Source organism: Chroicocephalus ridibundus, chromosome 7 (genome assembly GCF_963924245.1).
Source record: "Chroicocephalus ridibundus chromosome 7, bChrRid1.1, whole genome shotgun sequence".
Lineage (NCBI taxonomy): Eukaryota > Metazoa > Chordata > Aves > Charadriiformes > Laridae > Chroicocephalus > Chroicocephalus ridibundus.
Genome location: NC_086290.1, coordinates 8,063,369 through 8,088,571, shown reverse-complemented (window position 1 = coordinate 8,088,571; position 25,203 = coordinate 8,063,369). Strand labels below are relative to the sequence as shown.

The window sequence follows — 25,203 nt, the reverse complement described above, 5'->3', positions numbered from 1 at the left end:
GGTGTGTATCGTAAAGCAACGCATTTCAGAATAAGTGCATTTTCCAAGCAGGAGGGGGCTGTTTGAGATTCTTCATGGCTAGTTCAGCTGTGTAGTGCATGACAAAAACGAGACATGTCAACAGTTCCTAATGAGAAGATGTAAAACCATTCATCACGTCAGAGGAAAATAGGGTAGGCAAGCTGGCAGCCTTCCTGCCAATTTACTTGGCTTCTTGCCAAGTGGGCAGCTGGAGGAGTTGGACCAGGCTCTTAGAAGAACCAGGACTGAATTCTTGAGAAATATTCCTCCTTTCAAGAAAGTTTCAGATGCAACTTTTTGCCTCGAGCCACTTGTGAATTTTTGAGGGAATCCAAATTCTTTTACTTAGCGGAATGTACAATTTCCGAATGGTGATTAATAAAAGTAGGAGCAACCACCCTGTTTAGACAGTTTGGGAAAAATCCCATTGCAATGATGGATAAGCAGAAATAGGAAAGGAAACTTTTCATATTGCCTTTTAGGAAGTAATATATTTTTTACTTCCACACGCTTCACAAGATCAGCTGAAAAGACATTTAACTAGTGATTCTATTCTAAAGTTGTTTCAATCACAAAAGGATTGACTGTTCCAGAAAGTATTTTATATTCATGAGAAAAATATATCAAGATAGTTAACAACAGCCTTTGTTGCACTTCTCTTTCTGTACTTCAGAAGAGAATACATAAGTTCGGTATGAAGGCATACAAAAGTGGTGATAAACCTACCGACCCAACAGAATAAATTCGATGAAGTGCAGTAATGTTAGAAAGGGGAGAGGAGAAGATAAACACTTTTGTTCACGGAAATATAGCGTTTAGTCTCTGGAATATGCAGTTTTTCTCTTAAATATTCAGCTGGTCAGAATTACAGTCAATGAGGTAAAACATTCGCTCCTTCTTTTATACCTTTGGCTATAATTTAGAAAGACTGTTTGTTGAAGAACTCATTTTAATAATAGTCTGATCTGGTGCCATGAACTCCACAAATAAATTGCTTAGTGTCAACTGAAAGTCAGTGGTTTCCAAAAAATAAAACAAAACCCCACTGTTCTGTCACGGGAGTGATTGTGAAGCACTTTTCATGTCAAGAGAAGTTTCCACTTAGCTACTACACCGTGAAAGGACTGCCTGCATTATAATCAGAAAAGAATGGCGTCTTGGCTGCTCTGATGCTGGGTGGCCAACTCAAAAGCCTGAAATTCCAAACCAGGGGTGCAGCTCACAGCAAAGGCAGAAAAGGTTCCTAAGGAGCCTTTCTTATGAAAACCAAAGTATTCCTGCTTAAGGGTTTCAACACCTGCTTTACTCAAGTTGAGCAAGCGAGATTGCAGATATGAATCCCCTTTTTTGATTCATGCAGACCTACAGGCACAGACACACCTGGGTAGCAGACCTTGTAAACAAGGAAATGGTTTTAAAAAAACCCCCACCACTGTTACCATGATCATTTTACATCTGTATTTATTTGCTGTTTTCTCATTTAGATGTACTTTCGTACTGTAAACTCTTCCTGGCAATCATCTCACTATGCAAGGCGCTAGCATACAGAGCCTACTGTGGCGTGTGCCCGCCTAAAGCCCTGCACAAAAAATAATGGTTCTGGCTTTCAAAAACATTTGAAAGGTGAGAAGAATGCTCACGTACAGAAAAAGAAATGGTTTCAAGCACTAATCAACCAGTAAAGAATAAAAGAATTCTACTCTATATAGCAATTCTGCTGCAGCTAACAAAACCAGATCAGGGCTAACATTTTTGAACCACAGTTACGTCGCCAGCAACGTCAGATTTGGAGTTTTGCATTCCAGATCTTCAGCCATAGGGTGAAGGTGGCTGCCCATGGTGGACTCCGTTACCAGGCACAGCATCTGGTAAGAGAGTACCCTAAAAGCCATAGTCAGCAACCTTATGTGGAGGCAACAGTGTGTATTTATATCATAAAATAGTGGAAACACAGTGTGTTCTAAATTTTCATCATTTTGTGGGAAGGAGCCTTTTCTTCCACGCAGCTTCAGCTGTACTGAGGATGGGTGTTTGCTTTGCTGGGACCACAAAACAGTTATCTGTTAGTTGTATCTTTTCCTTTTTTTCCCCTTCTTTTTCAGTTGCGGACTTGCAGCATTTGTTACATACTTTTAGGAAGTACCTTGACAGATTGTTTTAGCCTGTCTGGAAATAACAAGTTGCATGTAATTCAAAGGATTAGCAAATTAGCACATCATGAGAATAAGTTACAGAAATGACCCGTTGTCTTCAATGCTTGCTTTTTGAATCATAATGAATGTGACTTTCCTGAGGCAGTTAAGATATTCCTCAGTTTTGCTCTTTATACCATACAAAACTACTACCTCCCTAACCAAGGAACGTTAATAAAGGGCAATTTTCAGGAGCAGGGTCTAGATTCAGTTTGGGAGTTTCAGCTGACCTGGTGTCGACGTGATGGAGAGTGACAGAAGATTTTTGGAGGGTTGAAAGAAGGAGCTGGGGCAGGGAGGGTTGCGGGCAGGTGTGAGCCGGGCTAAAACCTGAGGCCAACAGTCAGCACACACGCGCGCACCGCTCTAGCAGTCAGACTCATCCTTCTTTCTTCAAAGGTATGGTGCTGCTTAGAGGTGAGGCTGGAAATGGATGCGAAACAGGTGGTGAGCTATTTATTATAGATTAAGTGTTGACAGCGCGCTTTGGGCTGTCAAAACATAAAAACCATGTTTCTTTCCCCGTGGAGCTTCCTCCTAAATAAACGGAGCAGTCAGAGACAGAACTGTTCAGCAGTGCACAGCAGCAGTTTATTAAAAAAAGTGAAAAACGAAGCAAACAAACCAGCATTCTCTACAGAAGAGACAAACACAGGATCATAGGAGAATTGATACTTCAGATGGTTTTAATTGCTGGTTCTCAGCTGGTTTTCTGCCTGAACTAAGGAGTAGTTTAAATAAATAACATTAGGTGTGCAGATTGCGTGAAATGGTTTCATGCCCGTAATTCATTATTTTCAAGACATTACCTTTCTTTAAATTAAGCCTCTTCTGAGATGAAATTTTGTATGTATTTTTTCTGAACGAAAGGTAATGTATCTTACGCCATATACAAAACCCAAATACAGATAATCTAGCTTTAGTGGAGATAGTCTTCCAGAGTTGTTTTTTTATCAGCCACTGGAGAGTTTCCTGTAAGATTTTAATCTGTAAGATAGCTGAGAAACTTTTTGCGAGTAGGTGACTTTTTTAACCTAAAAATTGAAAATTGGAATAAGAGTATTCAGCTCCATGCAGTGAAAATTGTATGTCCCCAACTATGCTGAGAAGTGTTAACTTTCTCTTTAAAATGAGCCAACTCAGAATTTACACTGTTGTTGCCATGGGTTGGCGGGGATAGATGCTGCAATGCTTGTGCCCAACACTACTGATGGTTGGGCTTGATGACCTTAAGGGCCTTTTCCAGCCTTTTCTAACCATAGAGTAAACGATTCTATGATTCTGTGACCCCAGGTTTATGCATCAGTGTTAAAATCAGCCCCTAGAAGGGGCCTTCAGTTTTGAATCTTTTCTTACTAGGGTTCACCTCCATGTTGTGGAAAATTTAATGCAGAATAGTATAATTTGACCTCTTTGAATATGTATATCCTGAATACACGATCCTAACGGTTTTGAAGATTGTTCTTTATTTTCTTGAAAAAAGCAGTAGCTATATGTATATACATGTTAAGTCACGCAGCAGTGCTGAGAAATTGCTGTTACAGATCAGAGCTTATAATTCTTCCATTATACACGGACATTCAAATAAAAATCAAGACTCCTATATATAATTCAAGGGTTTTAACTCTGTTGGGCCAGGAAAAGGGGTCAAGATCCAAATAAATGCCAGACAACTCGGAAAAAAATACTAAATTTCTTTACATTGGAGAAAAGCATTGCCTTTTCTAGAGCACCTATAATCTCGGCTGATGTCAGAACTTTGTGATGCATTTTTCCTCCTTCAATTTACCTTGGAGGGGTTGAACCCTCAGTCCTGTGCAAGCTCTTGCTGCCCAGGCACGGTGTCTTCAGCTGATGTTTGCTGCCATCTACCGTTTTAATTAGAAGACTTAATCAGATTGGCAGGAGCATGTTCCTGTTGGCAAAACCAGCAGGTTAGCTCATGTGGGAGAGAGGGGAAAACAGTGGTGTAGCTGTTCGTGAGGTTACTGCATAAAACCTGTACCTGCAAGAGAGGCCCAGCAGTTCCATTTCAACACCAATCAAACCACCAAATAACTCCTTTTTTTTTTTTTTTCCCAAAAAAATGACTGAAAGGGTCCGTTGTTGCCTCAGCTCCATGAAATACCACCTCAGCTCATTACAGAAGATTATTGTCAAATGTGTTTTACAGGACATTCCGTTACCGCTTGGGTAGGAGCGGGTGAGCTGCTGAATTTCTCCCATTTTCTTAACATTAGATTTTTTTTTTAGGCTGGTATATTTAGAGTGCCTTATTGTTTAAATTACCTCTTAGCTTTCAGTTTTTTTTAAAGAACAGAAATTAAGACAGTCCTTGTTTTCTGTTTTTCAGCTGTTCGTTGGTCTTGGATTTCCATATGAAGGGCCGGCTCCTTTAGAGGCTATTGCTAATGGATGCGCTTTTCTAAATTTAAGATTTGACCCACCAAAAAGTAGCAAAAACACAGAATTTTTCAAAGGCAAACCTACACTCCGAGAGGTAAGCTTTATCCATCTTGGTAATTTCATTATTGAAAGTGACTGTAGATCTCTTTTTAGTAACACAATATAGGAAAAATTGTGTAAATGTTCACAGTTTATTGCATAAGGTGGGCAACTGTCATTTTCTTTAGCCCTTGATGGGATTATCAGTCCTTACATTTATAGGATAATCAAAATTTTTCATTAACATACTGTTAAACTTTACCCCTAGATTTGCCTATATGTACATTCTGCTAATTCTTATTGATAGATCATAAACTGAAGTTTCACTTGAAGCCCTGATGCTCCTCCCAGGACAGGTCATGTCATCTGATACACGATGTGTCATTTGAAAGTGGTTTTCTTTCGTTGAAGAAACAAACATTACTGTGTACTGCGTAGGAAGTAAATAGGTGTTTAAGTAAATAATAAAAATGCCATTTGTGGGTTGTTGTGTGTGTTTTGGGATACATTTTTTTTTTCTGCAGACAAGCCCTGCTCAAGACACTGTTGAGCTACGGTGTTAACGGTCACAGCCCACCATGTTTGTGGTTAAACACAGAAGACATGGGGAGAACTGACTCTTTAAGAGAACAGGAAAACCACACCTCGAGTTTTCAAAACAGGCAGTGTGTTTAGACTCCAGTAAGAGAAAAATGAGGCTGAGTAAACCAGCCCCTCATCCTGGCACTGGCTTTGGAATATTTTTCTTCTTTGGTGTAGGTAAAATTCCACCTATACCACTTGCAAGCATTTAACCGTCATGTGGCTGTTTCTGACATTAGTATTTTGCCTGTGACCATGGCTTATTCATAGGTGGATATATGTATTTTCTTTACGTACTTAACTGAAGGGAAAGCTCTCTGGTAACACTTAGATAACGAGAACTTTGCACAGTCGTATTTCCCAATTCAGGTTATGTTTGGTCTATATAAATTGCGTACGGAGGTAGTAGATAAGGAAAGGACAGTTTCCCATTTTAAACCAGGAACATAAATTCCTTATGATTTTATCATCCGGGACTGTAATTGCCTTCATTCAGTAGGGACAGGGCATGAGTTCAAACTCGCCCCTTCTCACAGCTTGCGTTGCTAAGAAAAGAAAAAGCAATAAGGGGGAAAAAAAGTCTGTTCAAACTTTCTCCTTGGGCTTGGCACCTTTCAGAGCTTTTCTTCTGTGGGTCGCTCGACTGGGTCTCGTTTCCCCTTGTTCTGTGCCCAGACACTAAACTCGTCAGGCTCAGTAAATAATCTGGACCCATCTAACTCTTTAGTAGGAATTTTAGTCCTTGGAATGCTGTGCTAAATCCCGCTGGCATGTGTCACCACTGCCAGAAATGCTCTGCACCTGACTGGCACAGAAGAATAATCCCTGCTTTAGTACAAAATAATATAACGAACATTCGTCACGAACATCACTGTGTTCACATGCCCCAGTGACCTATCCTAAGAGTAACCTTTTCTCTTAACTTTCTCAACTGCGTTTAGATCCGATTGCCAGTAATCCATGTGCTGGTTCTTTGGGATTAAGAAAGTCCTTAAATCCTTCTCTCTGTTTTTTCAAGTGTTAAAGGAGAACAAAAAAAAGCTTGTGTAGTTCTGTGAATTGATTATCCATAGCCCAATTTGAAGATAACGTCTGTGTTTAGTACTTTTGTAAAGTAACCACTGCAAGCCACTATTTCTCTCTTGTTTTAGGTAGAATTTATTATGGGGGGAGAGGGGGGTAACTGTTTCCCCTCTACCTGCAAGATGGAGTCCTGTAGTGAAGACTCTGTACAAAAACTGGAAATGACCATTTTGATTTTAGTTCAGCAGTTGTTTTATCTTGGGACATGATTTTGCTGGGGAAAAGAGCCAGGAAAAAAAAAATCACCTTCAAGGAGCTTGTTTCGTACCAGTATTTGTAGGGATATTTATTCTCCCTTTGCCCCCCCAAGAAAGCATTGTATGCTAAATCTAGTTGGAATGTTTACTTGGTCGGTGTGATTTCTTTCCTTTTTCTGCTTTTAGGAAGGAAAAATAAAGACCTGAAATTAGAAATTAATTCCAAATCTATTTATAAGAATTCTTACAGATTTTAATTACAGGCAGAAGGAGTACGTCCTGAATATCTAAAACATTAAGCCTCAGCTAATTAAAGCATTTCAGTATTAGGAAACAGCCTTAATATTTTTTGAGAGCACAGATGTAGAATAACTGGTGCAATACAAATATGTTACTAGTTACTCTTAATACTTAAAACAGCTACTAGTCTGAGAAGTTTAGTTTTTCATCTTCCAGATCAGATCTGGCTTTAATGTTGCCATCGGCCTGTCTGAGATGGTAGAGAAAGAGTGGTCTAAGGCGTAATTCCTAAAGATCTGTGGAATTTAAAACACTAGTTTATGTTCATGTTTTTAAAGGTGTGATAGAAGGCTTTTGGTTGTTACCAAAAGCAATAGGAACATAGCTTCTGCCATCCGAAGTCCAGAGAGAAGTGCCCTGGGAACTCAGTCTTAAAAACCAAATTTTTAAGTACGTATATTTTTAGTGGCAATAGTATATGCCCAGTGCAGGAGAAGGTTCTTTAGTACTTCAGAACTTTGGTACTGTCTAGATTTTTCTTTGTGTCATGCATAAAGAGGCAGCTGGATAAAAATTGGCTATGAATTATCTGTCCTGGGGAGTTTGTATGTGTTATATTTATTTTAAAAGCAATTTTCTTCTGAGGCCTTTGTGAAGCATTCCCCCTCTCTTCTGCAGCTTTTGCTTCCTCTCTCTGTGTTCATTTGCACATTCCTCTCACTCCTGTGCAACCTGTCACAAAAATTACTTTTAGTGCCATCCTGCTAGTTCTGAAAGCAATCTCTGATATAACTTTTCTTAGTTATCTATTTTGGTATTTATTTAATTTGTTTTCTGACAAAGTGGTGAACAAAATACCAGTTAACACTCTTAGTGAGGTCAAATCACTCTTGAACTACCAGCAGGGAGAGTCAGAATTCGTCTGAGTGATAGAAATTCTGGAGCGGGTCCAGAGAAGGGCAACGGAGCTGGCGAGGGGTCTGGAGCACAAGTCTTGTGAGGAGCGGCTGAGGGAGCTGGGGGTGTTCAGCCTGGAGAAAAGGCAGCTGAGGGGAGACCTTCTCGCTCCCTACAGCTACCTGAAAGGAGATTGTAGCAAGGTGGGGGTCGGTCTCTTCTCCCAAGCAACAGGCGATAGGACAAGAGGGAACTGCCTCAAGTTGCACCAGGGGAGGTTTAGATTGGATATTAGGAAAACTTTCTTCACCAAAAGGGTTATCAAGCATCGGAACAGGCTGCCCAGGGAAGTGGTTGAGTCGCCATCCCTGGAGGTATTTAAAAGCTGGGTAGACGTGGTGCTGAGGGACATAGTTTAGTGATGTATTTGATGGAGTTAGGCTGATGGTTGGACTCGATGATCTGAAAGGTCCCTTCCAACCTAGACAGTTCTAAATGGTGCTTTATTCACTACTACTCACAGAAGCTTGGAAATGTTTGAAATCTGAAGGAGAGACGAGGCGAGGACATTGTCTGAAGGTGAGACAGGCCAAGGGTGACATCTCCTGAAGGCAGTCCTGCAGGTCTAACCAGGACTGGTAGCAATTAGGGGTTGTGAAAACGTGGGGCTGGCCTGTGAATGAGCTGTGGGGAAGCAGGGGCGTGTTGTGAAATTTCGGTAAGCAGCAAGTCCACTGTGATGTGGGTCGTTAGGTGGATTAAAGCCACAAATGAGAGATGCACTAATGTTACTTGTGATCTGTGTTGTTATCCGATATTCAGTTTTCCAACTAAATTCACTCTCTAAATTTAAACACAGAAAATCTGAAAAGTAACTCAGAAGGAATGATGTTGACTGTTAAATTCTAGCTGAATTCTTGCATTAATCCTAGTGTGCTTCATCCAACAATCTGATGAAGAGAGTGAGAGGGAAAGATATCTTGACGCATTAATTTTTACCAATATTATTTCTTCTCTTCAGTTGACATCTCAGCATCCCTATGCTGAGGTTTACATTGGGAAGCCCCATGTCTGGACTGTAGACATCAATGATCTTTCTGAAGTTGAGAAGGCTGTGAAATCAATTTTGAATCAAAAGGTGAGAAGCGTATCCTCAATTTGTCATCAACACTTGAGGAGGTGTATTGTGTATTGCATGTGGAGTGCTTCCTAATGTTAGCCTAATCAAGCAGAGTGCTTTAATTAGGTAGGATATTGGGGGAAAAAATTGTTATTACATCTCTGTGGTATCTGATTATCATGTTTTAGTGCTGGGTAAGTCAGAGTTTTACCTAAAAAAAAAAAAAAAAAAAAAAAAAAAGAGCACGAGTGAGTTTGTACAGAATTGTGAATTTCATATGTAAATTATCCAGCAATCTGTATTTTCTGCGCATTCAGTGCAGGAGTTTCCGTGTTGATTCTTAGAGCATTGCAGGCTGCCCAAGTACATGCTCAACGCCTTTGATTTTGTAGCCTTGACACAAGCAGCGCTGAAATGCTTGTGCACTTAGGGTGAGGAATTGTAATGAGGGCACTTCAAAGGGGGGTGGGGGGGAAGTTTGAAGTAATTTTCAAAGGTATCACATTCTTTTATTGTCATAATGTTCTCTTTTTCACTTCAACTCCAGAACTGAAATTTAGTTAAAACAGGAGCTGTGGAATCCCGCAGGGTCTCAGGCCAGCTTTATATCTAGTGCTTTGCAGTATAGCCTGAGTTTCCTTAAAGCTAATCACTGTGCAACTTCTATTGCCTTCACAAAGGAGCGAAAATCAGCTTAAACTGCTGATGGTTTTGTGAAATTGTGATTTGCTAATGAGTTTATTTGCATTTATTGTTGCTACTTAAGCTGTAATGTAGTATTTGGAAAGCACGCTGCTACCACACAGCGCACCACGAAGTTCATTTAAACAAAATCCCCTAACCTTAACACGCTGTTTCCACAGATTGACCCTTATTTGCCCTATGAATTTACATGTGAGGGGATGCTTCAGAGGATGAATGCATTTATTGAAAGACAGGTATGAACTTTCATTGTGGATTGTCTTTTATTTTATGTTGGAAAGAGAGGAACCTGTACATTTTAAAGCTTCTCAGGGTTGTTGCTGTTCAAGTAGGAACAGCAGCTGCGCGGGCCTTGTCTGGGCATTGTTTGCTCAGATGAAGTTCCCTTGAGAGGTCCACACGGACTCAGAGATTCACTTCTGTGGATTTGGCCCTGTGGGGCTTGGGAGGCCTGGGACTTGGGGTCTGAGCTTTTTCATGTGTAAAGAGACTGACTAGAAATTACGACAAAGTGCTGGCTACCAGAATATTCAACCTGCTCCTCACTTTTTGGGTTCTGATTCATCTGTGAGTGTCTGATTTACCATATGTCTTTGCAAAAATGGAGATACGTGCCTGAATTTCAGGAGCTATAGGAGCTTTTAAATTTTTAATTTTTAAAAAAATTTATTGATTGATTATTTCATTGATTGATTTACAAAGAACCTTCCTTCCTTCTGATGTTGTATCAAAGCAGAAAGGCAAAGTAATTTTTCAATGTATGTGTGACATTCTTTAACTGTGTACACACAAAAAAATCTTTGGATCATGAAGTATCACGTAAATATTGAGATTCTTTTGTGGTAGAATTGCACTTAGGCTAAAACCTCTGGGCGGATTTTTCAAGTATTTAGTTTCAATCGATAAAGCTTTAAATGGTTTGGAAACCAGTTACTTAAAGGACTTTTGGTCCCCATGCATTGTTGCCAGCTGAGAGCAGCAGAAGATGCTGAGTTGGAGTAAGAAACTGCAGAGATTTATATGGGATACAGATTTCTAGAAACTGTGTGTTTGCTTGGACTTCTGCCCAAGGCCAGATCTGCTGCAATGGCCGGCTCTGCCTTTTGTGCTGGCGGCTGCAGAGGAGAGACAGGAATAACTTCTATCTCTGTTTTGCCAATTAACTTCCAGGATTTCTTTCAAAAGCGCTGCATGCGCTCCTGTACCTGTGTTTCTGAAAGAGGACAATATTACAGACAGTAATAAAGAATAACAGCTTCAGACGAGAAGCGCAGTTAACGCAACATAGTTATTTCCAGTTCCCTGCCAGTGAACGCCTTGTGCTTTTTGCTGCGGTGTTGATGGCATGGCCTGTACAAGTATCGCTGCTGCTTCTGATTCTTCTACCTGGGTTAGCTCTAGTGGGGAGGTTTTGTCAATGCAGGAGGAAACGGAGCTCAGTGTGAGGGAGAAGAGGAGACAATTTAGAGATAGCATCTGTGGGGCAAAACTGTCTGTCCCTTCTGGACCTGCCCCAAGGGCTCAGCCCTGGCCTGTGCTGGTGCTTCTCGGGAATAAATACAGCACTGTGATGATGTTCAGTGCTTTGACTAATTGTCAAAAGCCATTATTGTTTCACAGCCCTCAGGATGCTCAAGCACCATTATTAGCTGCATGTGCTTAGCACTGTGCCTGATTAATGTGTCAGATGAAGCAAAAAGAAAGATTGAGATCTTATTTTGAAGAGTTTGTGGTGGGAGGTGGGCAGAACAGGGAAGGCAGCACAAGCTTGGAACGGGAACAAAGATGCATGGGCCTGATCTGGTTCAGAGGTGATGGGTGCATTAACCATGAGAGTGTGGTCTTCAGGGGATGTCTGAATGTGAAGAGGATGGGGCCAAGTACACTGACCCAGAAGTCACCCCATGGGACAGTGAAACTGTGGGATGTAACGGAGTTGTCTGGAGTTCCCCTTTTGGTGCTTTTTGGCTCAGGAGCAGGAGGGAGGACAGCGTTCACAAGAAAGGCTTAGTGAGTTCCCTGAACCTTCAGATCTGACAGCTGAGCTGAAGGTCTTTGGGGTCTGGAGTCAGAGAACTGCTGTGAGCTGTGGTTTCACGTTTAGCGGTGCCACCTTCAGCTGGAATAAAACAGCTTTCACTCCAAGCTGCTCCTTCTGCCAGCGCGCTGCCCCTGCCAGCAGCCCAGCGTGGCGGTAGGTGCGTCTGCCGTCTGCTGAGTCCATCCCTTGTTCCTGGTTGCTCTGTGGCTCTGCAAACAGTTGAGTCAGCTCTGCAAAGCGGCAGCGCAGGGTGGGAACCAAAGGGTGGGACCGCTTAAACTGGCACTGCCATCAAAGGAGCAGCCAGGCAACTGCAGCCGGAGCAGCTGCAGGATTCCCTGTTGGAAATTTGGAAGCTGTTGGATGAGGCAGGCTGGGCTGATGAAACAGACATGCTGACTTTGAAAAATGTGGCCAAGCAGAGTTCTTGGTAACCCAGCAGAAAATTATTTTGGCAAGGCTCTACTGGGTTGGCAAACTGACTTGGCTCAGCAGAGGGTGAGCTGAGCACCAGGGCTTGGCAAAGGGAATGGAGCGGGGACATTCCTCCAAGGGCAGGAAAAGCCAGAGGGAGGAGGACACCTCCTTTGACGACAGGGCTAAGCCTGTCTCACCTTGAAATTGTGGGTGTAGGTAAACCAAACATAAACGCAGTCTCTGGTGAAGCTTCACCTGCTGTTTTACACAACATCTGTTCTTCATTTTACCCTTATGCACGTAGGGATATGAGACAAGATGGACTGGGGTGAAGATGATGGACTGGGGTGAAGATCCCAACTTTAGGTTACTTCTAATGGTTGATAGCAAAACTAGCCAGAGACAGCAAACTGAAACAGAGCCCTCTGTGCTGGTACCAGTGACGGTGATGTACTCTGAGCCACGCTTCAAGGTGGCATAAGCTGAGGAAGGCTTCCCACTGGGCTACGGGCTGGAAATGGGAGGCTGTGCCCAGTTATTGAGGAGAATTTTCATCTAAGAGCTGAAGCCCCCAGCAAATGGTGAAGCCTCACAAGTGATTCCCTGTCTTTGAGAAAATTTAGCTGTGAATCCAATCCGGTATCACTGTATTACATTGTATATCTTGCATTAGTATATATTATAGTATTATATAGTATATATATTACAGTGTTGGATTGGATTTTGAACCTATTTAGATTTCCTTCTGCATCTGGCATTTCAAATACTGATTTATAAAAGGAGAGAGGAAGCAGGGTGCTTAAGTCCAAATGACCTTTTTGAAACAACCTCATTAAAAAGTACCTCCAACCATCTCTTGTTAACCTGGCTTTTTAGATGCTGTTAAAATTATTCTGCCATAAATATGCTCTAAAATGACTCAGTTTTTTCAAATATGGCAGGAGGGGGGTGGCTTAGAGCTGCATCAAGGGAAGTTCAGAATGGATATTGGGAGTAAACTCTTCACTGAGAGGGTGGTCAAGCACTGGAACAGTCTCCCCAGGGAACTGGTCATGGCCCCAAGCCTGTCAGTGTCCCAGCAGTGTTTGGAAAACACTCTTAGATGTGTGGTTTAGCTTTTAGGTTGCCCTGTGTGGAGTCAGGACTTGGACTCTGTGATCTTCCTGGGTACCTTCCAACGCAGGATATTCTGTGATTCGTGGCTGTGTAATAGTAAATTTATGGTGAGACCTGGGAGCATGAGAACTTCCTCCTTCAGCAGAGGAAACCTAAACAGAGAAAAAAACCACAAACTGATATTGAGAACTGGTAAATGATTTGGGGTTTTAGCTTCATTAACATTTCAAGTAGTTCAGCCTTCCTAAGCTTCGGGTCACAGTGGGACCCGTACATACAAGTACTGGTTTTGTCAGGAGAAAGCAAACCATGATGGACTGCGCCCAGATTTTTTGATCACCTTCAGATGAGAGTCGCCAAATGTTAAACTAATGGCTGAGTATCACGGACTGTTATGTAAAACCAGCGATTAAAATTTCCTCTTTGCTTTTTCTCATTTTAAATGTCAAGACCATAAGAACTTGTCTGTGAAGAGTTTCCGCTAGCAGGTGTGTTTAGATCCTGTTTCTTTCCGCTGTGGTGACACTTGACTGCATGCGTTATTTATTGCCAGGTTTTTCACTGTTGGGAGAGCACTTTTACTAGCGGTTCAACCAAGAAGTGCAAACAAACTCTTTGAATCCTGGTCTCTTTATAGAAATCTTCGGTCTTTTATGAGCTGAGCTCCCTCTGTGGCGCTGCGGGTCCCCTGATCCTTTCCAGATGCCTCTCCACCGGGGCCCCTTGAGACATTTCTTGCCTACAGGGGAACAGGCCTCTGAAATTCTTCTCCTACCAGAACTTCCCCCTGATATTTGTGCTGTTACGAAAATAGTTCCGCCAGCACCAAGTTAGGGAAACAGGAGTCACTGAGAAAGCCAACATGGGTTGGGTACGTGGAAGTAAAGAGAATATCTGGAGGTGCTCATGATACACTGAAAGATAAAGGTAGGGAAGAAGCTTCTTTGGGAAGAAAGATATTACCACATTTCAAGTCGCAATCAAAGGTGATAATTCCTTCATGCTAAAAATAAATAAATAAATAAATTTTAACTGTGCTTAAACTATTGATTTTAATACAACCGAAACGAGTTGCAAAACAAGTGTTTGGGTGATAATAACCACTTATTTTACTAATGGGGAAAATCGCCAGCAAGGGACTGGATGCGTTATAATAAAATGTGATCTGTCACTGCAGGATTTCTGTCACGGGCAGGTGATGTGGCCCCCATTAAGTGCCCTTCAAGTAAAAATTGCCGAACCTGGGAAATCCTGTAAACAAGTTTGTCAGGAAAGCCAGCTCATCTGTGAGCCTTCCTTCTTCCAGCATCTTAACAAGGACAAAGCTCTGCTTAGGTAGGTACTTAAAAGCACCAACATATTATTTGGTCTCTTTGTTGCACTGGGTTTTGCCACACGTGAAGTTTAGCATACGAACCCCGTGAGAAGGGAGGGAGGGGAGGGACGCCCTGTCTGTGTGGCAGCAGCGAGCCGAGGTTGGCTCTGGGTCCTCCGTAGCAGTGGGTGGTGGAAGTTGCAGCTGCCTTGAGAGCACCCGTCCATGGAGCGTGTCTTTTTTGCATGTGTGTACAGCACCGAGGCCAGAAATTTACACCTTTTCCTCCCCGCCCCCATCTCCTACGTGTGTGCACCTTTGACGTGGGTTGCTTGCAGCGAGCAGAGATGCTCGTGCTGCAGGGATCGCAGGTGCCAGGGCTGGAATTGTGTTTGCCTGGGCAGCCCTGGCTGAGCAGGGGCACGGTTCCGTAGCTTTTGCCGTATCCTTCCGAGAGGGAGGGGACTTGCACTAACCCTAACTCTGCTCGGCCAGCTGGCTCAGAAATAAATGCGTTTTGCTGCAGGAAGTAGAACTCCATACGCATTGTGTGATTTCCATCATTCGTTCCCATGATTTTAAATACAGCACTTGGAAAGTATTGCTTTGCTTTTATTTATTGAGCTCCCTCTTTGGCCATGATTGACATCCATATTGAAACATCTGTATTCATTGGCAATTAGCAATTACTGTTTCGGCAAACCTTTTGTGGGTATTGTCCTAGGTAAAGAACTGTAAACCCTTGCACATTAGAGGTATTAGTGCCAATTTATAAAGCTTACCAGCTATGCATTAAGGCAATTAATGGTGCTTTCAGGTGCTGTCTCTTTGGGAGTATGTCTGTGTTCCTTTCAGAATGAAAACAAAGCACTCAAAGCTGGGCTCCCACAAATGGCTGCTACGGAATCTGCTTCCTAGGTTTTCTATCTCCACTTTTTGATAAATTAAATCGCAGAGGGTTCTTACTTTTGTATTTTGCTTGAGAAGTTGTAATTTCCAGCAGAGTTCAGAAGCAGCTCATGCAAAAACTTTGTCAGGCTTTTTTTTCTAGCTGTCTAGACAAAATTATAATTCTGTGGGAAAAAAATCTGTTAAATGCTGAAAGCAACCAATGTTTCCAGAATAAGTGAAAAACAAGCCTCTGCTGGAATTGCTACCCTCATGCTTAAGCTTTGTGGTCAGAAAATGGCAAGTCGAAGTTTTCTCTTTTCAGCTGGCTCACGCTAGCGGGTGCCTCGGAGCAGCGGCTCCTGCTCTGACCGGCTCCTGCCCTAACGCAGCAGCATCCCCTGGTCCTCACTGCATCCCCTTGTCCTGCAGCATCCCCTTGTCCTGCAGCATCCCCTGTTCATCACTGCATCCCTTCGTCCTGCAGCATCCCCTGGTCCTCGCTGCATCCCCTCGTCCTGTAGCATCCCCTGGTCCTCGCTGCATCCCCTCGTCCTGCAGCATCCCCTGGTCCTCGCTGCATCCTCTGGTCCTCGGCTGGGCTGGTGGCAGCCCCGGCTCCCCAGAGCGGCCTGGCACCCTGTGGCTTGCCAGGGGGAGATCCCTGTGATACCAACCAGAAAATCTCCTGATTTCGGATACTTTGGTTTTGTCTTACTAGAAATCTGTGGTGTATTTAAATATTACACTTTGGGGAACAGTCAAAAGCATTTTTTTCAACTCCTTTCATTAATATTTAGGAAAAGAGTAAAGCTGGAAAGGCTGTGCTGCCCTCTGCAGAGAGAATCTGCGCAGGCAAAAAGAAATGAGAGTCATGTTCTGGCAATCTGCAATTCTAAATGTACTTGATTTAGGATGTAATAGAGCATTTCCTTTTATTTTCAGTGAGGAAGGATGAAAACTGTACCGAACTCCTGTAAACTCCACTGTGATTTAGATCATGTGCTTTGCTTTTTAGGCATAATATCGAATGTCTCACCATGGAGTCTGCAAATGATATTCTGGTCCCCTCTTTTGACGGAAGAAGGAAGCACTGTGTTTTCCAAGGTGACCTCTTATTGTTCAGCTGTGCCGGCTCCCACCCAACCCACAGAAGAATCTGCCCCTGCAGAGACTATATCAAGGGGCAGGTTGCGCTTTGTAAAGACTGCCTATAGCAGCAGCAGAGCTTCTTTTGAGTTGAGGACAAAATGTAAGTAGTTTGGAGAGGAGCTACTTATTACTTCCTGCACTTTTGTCCAGGTTTTTCGCTGCAGGCAGAGCTATCATTGCTGGGCAGAATTATCTACTAAGAGAGGAGGGATTCATAACAAACAGCTAACTGATCTTTTTTTCCTATAAGAACGTTCGCAGTGTAACTCTTCCGATTCCTTCATCTGTTTGCGAAGAGAAACGAGTCTCATGTTCTACAGTGATTTGAAGATGACAGCACAGAATAGTTTGTAGAAAATTCCCAGACTCATCAAACTTCTTTTTTTCTGTTGTTTTGGTGAAGTCTTTTCTATTTTTTTAATGAGTTAGGACATCCCCCATCATGGTTAGCTAAAGGATCTCAACTTCATTCCAGTAGAAAATTGAAAAAAGTGTGCTTGAGGGAGGGGGGTGCAGGGGAGGGAGGACTAACATTTTATTCTAGGTGCACTGTTTTGGGTACTGCTTTAGCCCGAATGGCTATAAAGCGGTTTAATTCACAAGAGCTCGGAATCACAAGATAGCTCTGTACCCTGTTCTTGGGTTATCTGGGCCCAGTCCTTTTTTTCTTTTTCTTTCTTTTTTTTTTTTTTTTTTTTTAAATCTTGTCGACAAGAAGGCATTGTCTGCATCACAGCTGCTGCATCAGAGCAGCCTCAACAGAGAGTATCGTGACTGAGCAAATCGGCAGTTGCCAGCGGGTGACACATCATCTCGGTGACTCGACAACCGACTGGGGTTGTGGCATTCTTCAGTGTGGAAAAGCTACAAAAACATACTGCCATTTTCGGAATGGACTTGTCACAGTTTACTGGTCCCATTTAGAGAGTAATCCTTGGAATTTGCCCATGCTTCTGTTGTAGTCTGTCTACTAGAAATACTGTGTGAAGCAAAAAGTATTCAGCATCCTTGGAGCAATATTATTGTTAGAGCCTCAGTTTGCTACGGCTTCCAGTAGTTAAAGTGTTGCTGAATGACATAGAAAGGTTAAACTAAGCTAACTATAATTATTGTATGGTAGAAATGTAAAATGTCTTCATAACTAGCTAGGTTTTTAAAGAGAAATTTTTTCTGAAGAACAAGTAAGAGGAGACAAACAACTGCTAAAAAGCATTGATCAATCTCGTGGGTTCTTTGATTGTTTTTCTGTTTTGGGGGGGCTGTTTGTTTGGGGTTTTTGTGTTGGTTTTTTTTTTTTAGCAGGCATGCCAGTTACAAATTTAGACAAAAAACAATTCAAGAGTTTGGAATTCAAGTCAAACTTCATTTTTTTAGAGCAGCAGGTTGCGTCTTCTAAACCGCCTTCTTTTTATAGAGGTAATTTCTGTTATTTTCAGCAGAAGGTGGCATGCTTGACAGCACCATTTGTAGTCAGCAAATGACACGCTAAGATGAGTGAGAAACAAACCTGCGGGATGTTTTGCAAGCGGTCATAGTCTGCAGGTTTACAGTTGGACGTGCTCTGATCATACTGGAAAAAAACTAAAATCAACGTGGAGGTTTTTTTCCATAAAAATTAACATTGCCAGGTAATGGTGAAAAGCATAGATATTTAAAATTTTCCTTTCTTGGCTATATCTGGTTGGTTTGGATTTTTGTCGTAACCAGCGTTCATTATCTGTGTGTGAATATCGATGTGTCTCTTGACCTACCAAAGACCGAGCAAGGGAAATGCTGTTTAATCTTGGATCACTTCTCAAGACCAGAGAACAGAAGGGTGTACATTTAAAGTTTTAATTTAAAAGCAATTAATTAGCTTTTTCAAGTTTTTTGTTTCCTGCCTCAGCACTCCTGATGTGTTATCCTGTAACGCTCCGTAACGTGCTGTGGGCTGCACGGGAACTTCATCCCGAGATTGTTGAGAACCCAAACAGAGTAAGTGGGAGCTGCCGAACGGCACGATCAGCAGTAACTGGGGTGTCACGATCATAGAATCGGCTGTATTTTAGTCATCTTCCAGAACCAGAACAGCTGGGCTCTCAAGTGGGAGGCAAACTTTTTGTATGAAAAGAAAACAAACACAAACTAGTATGAAAATCCTTAGTGTTGCCGTAGCTCAGCATTTGCTTCACTCAGCACATGTCGGTTGCAATAGTTTTAATACGCTGGAAAAGCCGGGGGGAGGAGGATTGGAAGTGGGTCTGAGCAGGCTCAACAATTCATTTTGTATTTATATAAAATATTCCCCGCATACCTGTGCATATTTGTGCGACTGGAAAATCCTGTGTTGTAAAATGTGTACGCTGAGACCTGGTGCTGAAAGCAAAGGCAACAGCAGAATTTGCCTTTGCCTGTTCAGCCTGAGGTTCTTCAGGCAGGAAATGAGTTTGGAACGAGATATCACAGAACTACGTCAGAAACAAAGATTTGTATCTGTGCACTTAAAGAATGCCAAACACGTAGGTTTTGCTGTAGTATAATTCTTTGCTGTAAATACATATTTGCTTGTTTCCCCCTCACTGTATGGTCCACATGGCATTCTGCATTTTATTTTGCCTCTAAACCTGTAAAGATGGGAGGGTTTGGGTATTTGTTATTATAAGATTTTTCTGGTCTAGTGCTTTGCTGAATGCTAAGTTTGCCTTTACCAGAGCAGGGAGAGGCTGGTCTAAGCTCGGGCTCTTTCACGCTGTAGCGCTCTTTCTTTCTAGTCTGCTGAAGTGAATTACTGCACCGTGGCCAAAACGAAACAGCAAACCCCGACGCCGCTTGCGTTTCAGCCAGGGACACAACATCCAAATTGGCTTCAGGATCGGTTGGGTCTGATCCTATTTCCACTGAAATCTAGAGAGAAGACTCGTTAATCTTAAAGCAAAAAAAAAAAAAAAAAAAAAAGAATCAAGACCTATAATTTGATGGGCCTCTAGTATTAATTTTAAACTCTTTTTTCAGAAGAAATACTACTTTTATGAAAGAGCATCAGTCTAAGTTTCTATAAAAGGAGACTATCGTGAGAGAGCTGTAAGTGCATAAACTTTGTGAACGTTACTCACCCAACCTGCTCCCGCGCTCCCCCGTCACAACCAGGGTTTGTCCCTGCACTCAGAAATAACCGAATCCTTCCGCACATAAAGCGCTCAGGCAAATCCCCGCAGGGCTATTTCAAAGTTTGAGTTATTTACTAAAACATCTAATAGATATCCGCGTTTCAGGATAGAGAGCAGCCTTCTGTCCAAGTTCTGTAACCGTTTTCCTCCCCAGCTGAAGCCCAGAGGTGGGGCCCAATCCTGGCACTTCAGCGAGGCTGGCGGGGCGGGGGCTGCGCTGCTCTTGCTCTCTGACGGTGAAGCTCGCGGCTTCCCTTCCTCAGAAATCAGGTTCCTGCATGACTTGCATTTGAATAGATTGATCAGCGATTGATGGGCACAAAGGTGTCAACAAAAGTTGCATATAAAAACATTTTCCAAGCTTTGAAACATATCTCTCATATCAAGACATTCTTTGTTTTAAAATTTTGTATTTTTGTATGTGACCTAGTTTTTTTCAAAAATCTTGTTCCTACGAGATTAGAAAACTTGAGAGAAGCATTTACATATTTATTAAAATTAACGTAAAAGGCTTGCCTTTGAAAGGTAAAGTTGGTAAATACACACTGTTTAAAAATGCCAATAAAAACCTCATTTATTTCATATATGCAAGTTGATTTGCACATGTATAAATAGAGTTGCTTTTTGCATTTTTTGCTTAGTTTCTATGTTTCTTTTTGTAATTTATAGTTGCAGCTGTGTGTTGGCTTGTTTATATCAGATTATGTTTCTCCTACAAATATTTAATGTTTTATGTGCCTTTTTTTTACTTTCTTGGGGGTTTGGATGAGTGTTTGGAATATGGGCACTGTCTGAACAAGTATAATGGAACACTAATTCCAGGTAAAAATAGCGCTTGGTGACTCTGTGATACACGCAAGCGGTGTGAATTTTGAATGGGTTTAAGTAGTGGAGAAATCTGTTCTGAAACTCTAAGGTAAGGGTTAGTAAGATGAAAGATACTAGAACTTTAATAATTCTTGCAAAACGTTGCTACGCTTTACAGAGTATCTGTAATTTGCCGTGAGAGCTCCTGCTGGGATGGGATGTCTGTTCGATGACCAGAGAGCAAACTAAAGCCGTTCATTCCCCAAGGAAAAGCTCTAGAAACAGCTGTAGCTGATTTTTGACCAGCAGGAAAATTGAAGATCCACATTAAAGTTTGTGAGGTGTTGGGGTTTTGGATAAAGCCCCGCGTAGATGGAGGTGCAGGGGGTGATTCCTGGCGCCACCAGGAGAATAGAGTCCTTTGACGATACCTAAATTGACAGCTCTCAGCGGGGAGGCAACTCTGGATATTCAGCTGGAAGGTTCTGTGGGTATCGGGCACAAATGGGGCTGTTAGCCGACGTGTCTCTCCTCACCTCATCTCGTACTACCATCCCTTAAACTCCTAGTCAAGGTCCTTGGTTTATCCTGGACACAAAAGATGTGCCCTCCCCTCGCAAAAATGAGCGGCCCGGCTAAATTACAAAGGTGATTTATGAGCTTGCAGCACTTCTCATGTAAACAAAACCCAAATTGCGTTCTCAGGTATGTATTTTGTTCCTGGTGCATTTCAGGACCAGATTTTGCTAGTAACGTAAATTAAGTGGGATGGATCGGGCTGGATACAATCTCATCCAAGTCTAATTAACTTCATGACTCCCACTGGCTTCAGTGGTAGCAGAACTCCTCCGTTCATTTTTCTTCAAATTAAAAAAGCAGCTCTCCCTTTTTAATAATTATAAAGCACTGTATCTTCCAAGATAAAGACCAGACGCTGCAGGTTATATTGTACACATAGCAGCAGCCGGCTTCTCTTGCTGCTACAGCGTGTATCATCTCTAAGTTGGTGTTACTTATTATTAAAATGTCAGTTGAAAACCTGGCTAAATGGCTGTTCCGTCTACAGTTTGGAGTTGGGTTGGGGTGTTTGTTTTGTTGTTTGGTGTCTTTTCTTTTTAAGAGGTTAGTAGTTACCAGTTTTTAATTTCACAGTCGTTTTTCCAGGGGTGCTATAACATTTTGGCATGGCTGTTTCTCAGTGGCGTTTGCCCTCCAGCTGCTCTGCCTTCAGCTTCGGACTTGCCATCTCTTCCCATCTCTGGTTCTCCTTCGGTCCCATGGGTTTAGGGAGGGCTGTGAAGCGGAGGAGAATAATGCACTGACAGATGTACGCCTTCGTTCAGGCTGAAAAAGGCCAGGGACAGACATGGTTTCGTTGAGATATGCTTTAATAATCTTGCTGTAAATGTAACATCAAAACATACTGTTTTATGGGCAGTAACTTAAATCTCATCTTCATATTTTTAAGCAGCTCTATAGCGTTTTTTTAAAATTAGTTTGTAATTTCCGAATATTATATTTAAATGGAATGTGTAAACAGCAAACTCCGTGTATCAAGTGTAAAATGTTTACTGTAGGAATGTGTTGAAAATACCAGAGGCTGGACCCCAGAATGCCTCCGATGAGGCTCGCTTGTGTTCTTTCTTAAGGGAAAAGCAACAAGGTGCAACCGTTGCCAGCGTGTCTTGCTTTTGTAGGTGTAATCCTTCGCGTGTTCATAGAATTAGGAACATACGATAGTATGTTTTAATTTGGCAGAGCTCTCAACAGCACTAAGCCACCTGTTTATGAAATGGGTAAACAAAATCAGGTCCTCAAAGATTTGATGACACGAGTGATAACTCCGCCTTCCCCACACAGGCCGCTTTTTAAACATTCAGCTGTGATCAGGTGCACGATACCCCTCTCTCTGCTGGGGAAGATGAGGGAGGTCCCTCTAACTCAGGTGGGCTATGCACGCCACAGGATTTGTCCCCTTGTGTCAGGGCTCGCAGATGTGCGGCCTTGCGGCCCCGCTGTCCTCACGGTTCACAGCAGCGACAACACGCGGCTGCTGCCCTGCACAGGGCAACGTGGCCGTGCTGCGCTCTCGAACACTAGCCCTTGCTCACTGCTGCTCCGCTCGTGGGCGGCCACAGGGCAGGGGCTCCATCCTCCAGGAGCCAGCAAAATCATTGGTTTTAAGGAGAGCGTGTAAATACCACGTTCACTGGAGCCATCCAGGCACTTGGCAAAGGCCATGCGACACGTCCTGGCTTGCGTTCCACCAGCTGCAAAGTAGTTTGAAGTATCAGATAGGTCCACCATCAATCAAGTCTAACTTGCTGTCTGAAGGCAGTTAATTTTAATAGGGTTATACCCCGAACTAATTTGTTGCCTTCGTTAACAGGTCTGTTGCAGTACAGCGACAGGGAAAACCATTTTTAAGAAGTCATGGGTTTATTTGGGTTTCGCAAAGGAATGCAGCAGAGGAGGAGGAGATGGCAGTTTTTACCAGAGGAAAAAAGGAGTAAATTTTATGAGAAAAGTTACCCTGAAGATTCTGAGAGAGCTAAAGGAAAAACAGAAGGGAATATTTACGAAGCTAGTTTGAGCTTGGAGAAGTTGTTCTCCTTGAGCTTTGCGGCTGACCCCTGTGGGACCGGCCTCCAGGGGGCAACTGGGGGCAGCTCTTGGCCTTCTGGGCTGAACCTTTCCCGGGAGGAGCCTCTCGCTCCATGGGCCAAGGGGGGCAAAGTCTGAACGATCCCTGTAGCACCCTAAATTCAAACAAAACTTCCGGAAATCTGCAAAAATGAAAGATTGCTGCTTTTTGCAGATAATAATTTGGAGTCAGTGAGAGTTTTTAGATGCACATAAGAACTTCGGGGTCGGGCTGGTACTATGGGTGTTTGGTTTGAATTCTCTCCTAAAAGGTTGATCCTTTGTTTTATTTAAATGGTTGTGTTCCACTATATTATGTTCAAGCAGTTTGATGCAGAAAGAACAGAACACAGTGGTTCAGATACCGTCAAGTTACTGGGGTTCAATAGGATTGGATTTTTTTAATATTTTTTTTTTTTTTTTTTTTAGAAAAGTAAATGTCTGTACTTTAATGGCATAGAAAAATGCTTTGTTTTCACTGTTGTAGAAAAAAACTAGGGAGAACTTTATTTTTCAATAAACCTTTTTCTTGTGTGATTTGGATTATTAATTGCTTTGTGCTTAAATGGGAAGTCTGTGAGCTGCCCTTTATCCAAAACTGCCTTCGTGTGGTTTATCCTGGCAATTCCGCAGCTGGGCGTTTCTCTTGCTGGCCACAGAGGGGAGCACGGACAGTCCCATCCACCCGCATCTTGGCCATAGGAACAACAGGCGAGTACTTACCTTTTGCTTTGTTTTGTTTTAAATCCAAGTTGGATAATGGATAAAATCAAGGTTCATTCTAGGAGGGCAGTTTTGCCAGCCCGGTAGTTAGGAATTCGTGGTTTCCTAGAAATTTCCAGCACACGTATATCAAAAAAGATGTACAATAGAAATGTCCACAGAGTGAAACTTCTGCGGAATGGCCCGTTCGTTTCAGTTGCAGCCGTTCTGCCGAAGGGCTCTTTCTGCCCACCCCATTTTCCATGAGCCCGGCCGAGACCCAGGGAAGGCTCCTCTGTCCTCAGCTTCTGCTGGGAATGCTGCGAGGTTTCGGTGGAGGTGGCCAAGAGCAATAGAACAACCAATGCTGGCGCAGCAGGGAGCAGTAAAATGAATAGTAAAAAAATCACCCAACCAACAAACCAAAAAAACCCCAAAGACCAGCTTTTTTTAATCTGTTCTGAAAATGTGTGTCTGTAAGGTAGCTGCTACGTACTTTTTAAAACTACACTGGGGAGAAGCAACTCCTCGCTTTCTTACAATACCTTTTTCCAAGGGTGGTTCTTTTTATGTTGGGGTGTTTTTTTTTACATGGGGTCACACATACCTGAGTAATGCAAAATCAGAGTAGTACAGAAGTCAGGAACTAGCGACTTGGGATCCTTTTTGTTTTCCCTGTCCCAATTAAGGACACAGCACACTGATGAGCAATAGCATCCATCCAAATGTCAAACTGAAGGGGAAGGCGAAAGGCCTGCGGGGTGGGAGAGGGCTCGTGGCTTGGGCTTGGATATTCACTAGCCAGAATTAGGGAGTTTAGTGCGTCGTGGCTACACATGATGGTTTCCTGCTGCCCAGTGCTGGCGGCGCCTCTGCAAGAGCCTTTTATTACTGTTCCAGCGAGTTGAAGTACGGGAATGTCCTGCGTGTTGCCCCTTTTTATGGGTATTTCCTCGGCATACTTTACCTTGGATTAAAATGGGTGAAAATTGTGTTGGTTCTGTGTTGCTATTCAACATACCACAATTCCCAAATGTTTCCTAACGTCTAAATGAACTAGCGGAGAACTCTGCTCGTTCAGTCCCTTGTTCTGGTTATCTTTGGAAACGTTTTCCTTCCTGTTTCATTCCCCTAATTATCGTTCAGCTTTGACATTATAAGGAGACATCTGTAAAATGGTGAGCAGCAAGAGTCAGATGTGGGCTGCGTTGCAGTCACATAATGGAAAAAAATTGTATGAAAATTGGAACTTGGAATAAAAAAAAATACACACGCCATGCAGCTGTATTGGAAAGATCATTGGGGGAGCTTAAATACTAAATACTTCAACTCTCACACACTTAGACTGGGTTCAGTCAGGCTCCAGCTGGTAGAGGAGAGGCCACAGATGGAAACGTTTTGCAGGGACTCTGCGCTGCTCTCAAAAGCCTCACCTCACACCGACGTTTCCTCTCCAGCGTGCAAGAGACAGAGCAGCCCAGCAGCCTTACGATAGCC

General features: G+C 42.7%; 1 protein-coding gene across 3 annotated transcripts in view; it reads left to right on the top strand.

Moving 5' to 3' along the window:
• The window catches only part of MGAT5 (alpha-1,6-mannosylglycoprotein 6-beta-N-acetylglucosaminyltransferase), a 135,345-nt gene extending 110,295 nt beyond the window's left edge, over positions 1-25,050 (top strand). For 2 of the 3 annotated variants that reach the window (XM_063340803.1, XM_063340804.1), the window contains exons 13-17: positions 4,567-4,713; positions 8,679-8,795; positions 9,641-9,715; positions 14,231-14,388; positions 16,275-25,050. In XM_063340803.1, coding sequence (XP_063196873.1) covers positions 4,567-4,713; positions 8,679-8,795; positions 9,641-9,715; positions 14,231-14,388; positions 16,275-16,473 — 696 coding nt within the window. In that variant the 3' untranslated portion in view covers positions 16,474-25,050. The remainder of the gene's footprint in view (positions 1-4,566; positions 4,714-8,678; positions 8,796-9,640; positions 9,716-14,230; positions 14,389-16,274) is intronic. The other variant, XM_063340805.1, reaches the window with a different exon arrangement.
• The last annotated feature ends 153 nt before the right edge of the window (positions 25,051-25,203 follow it).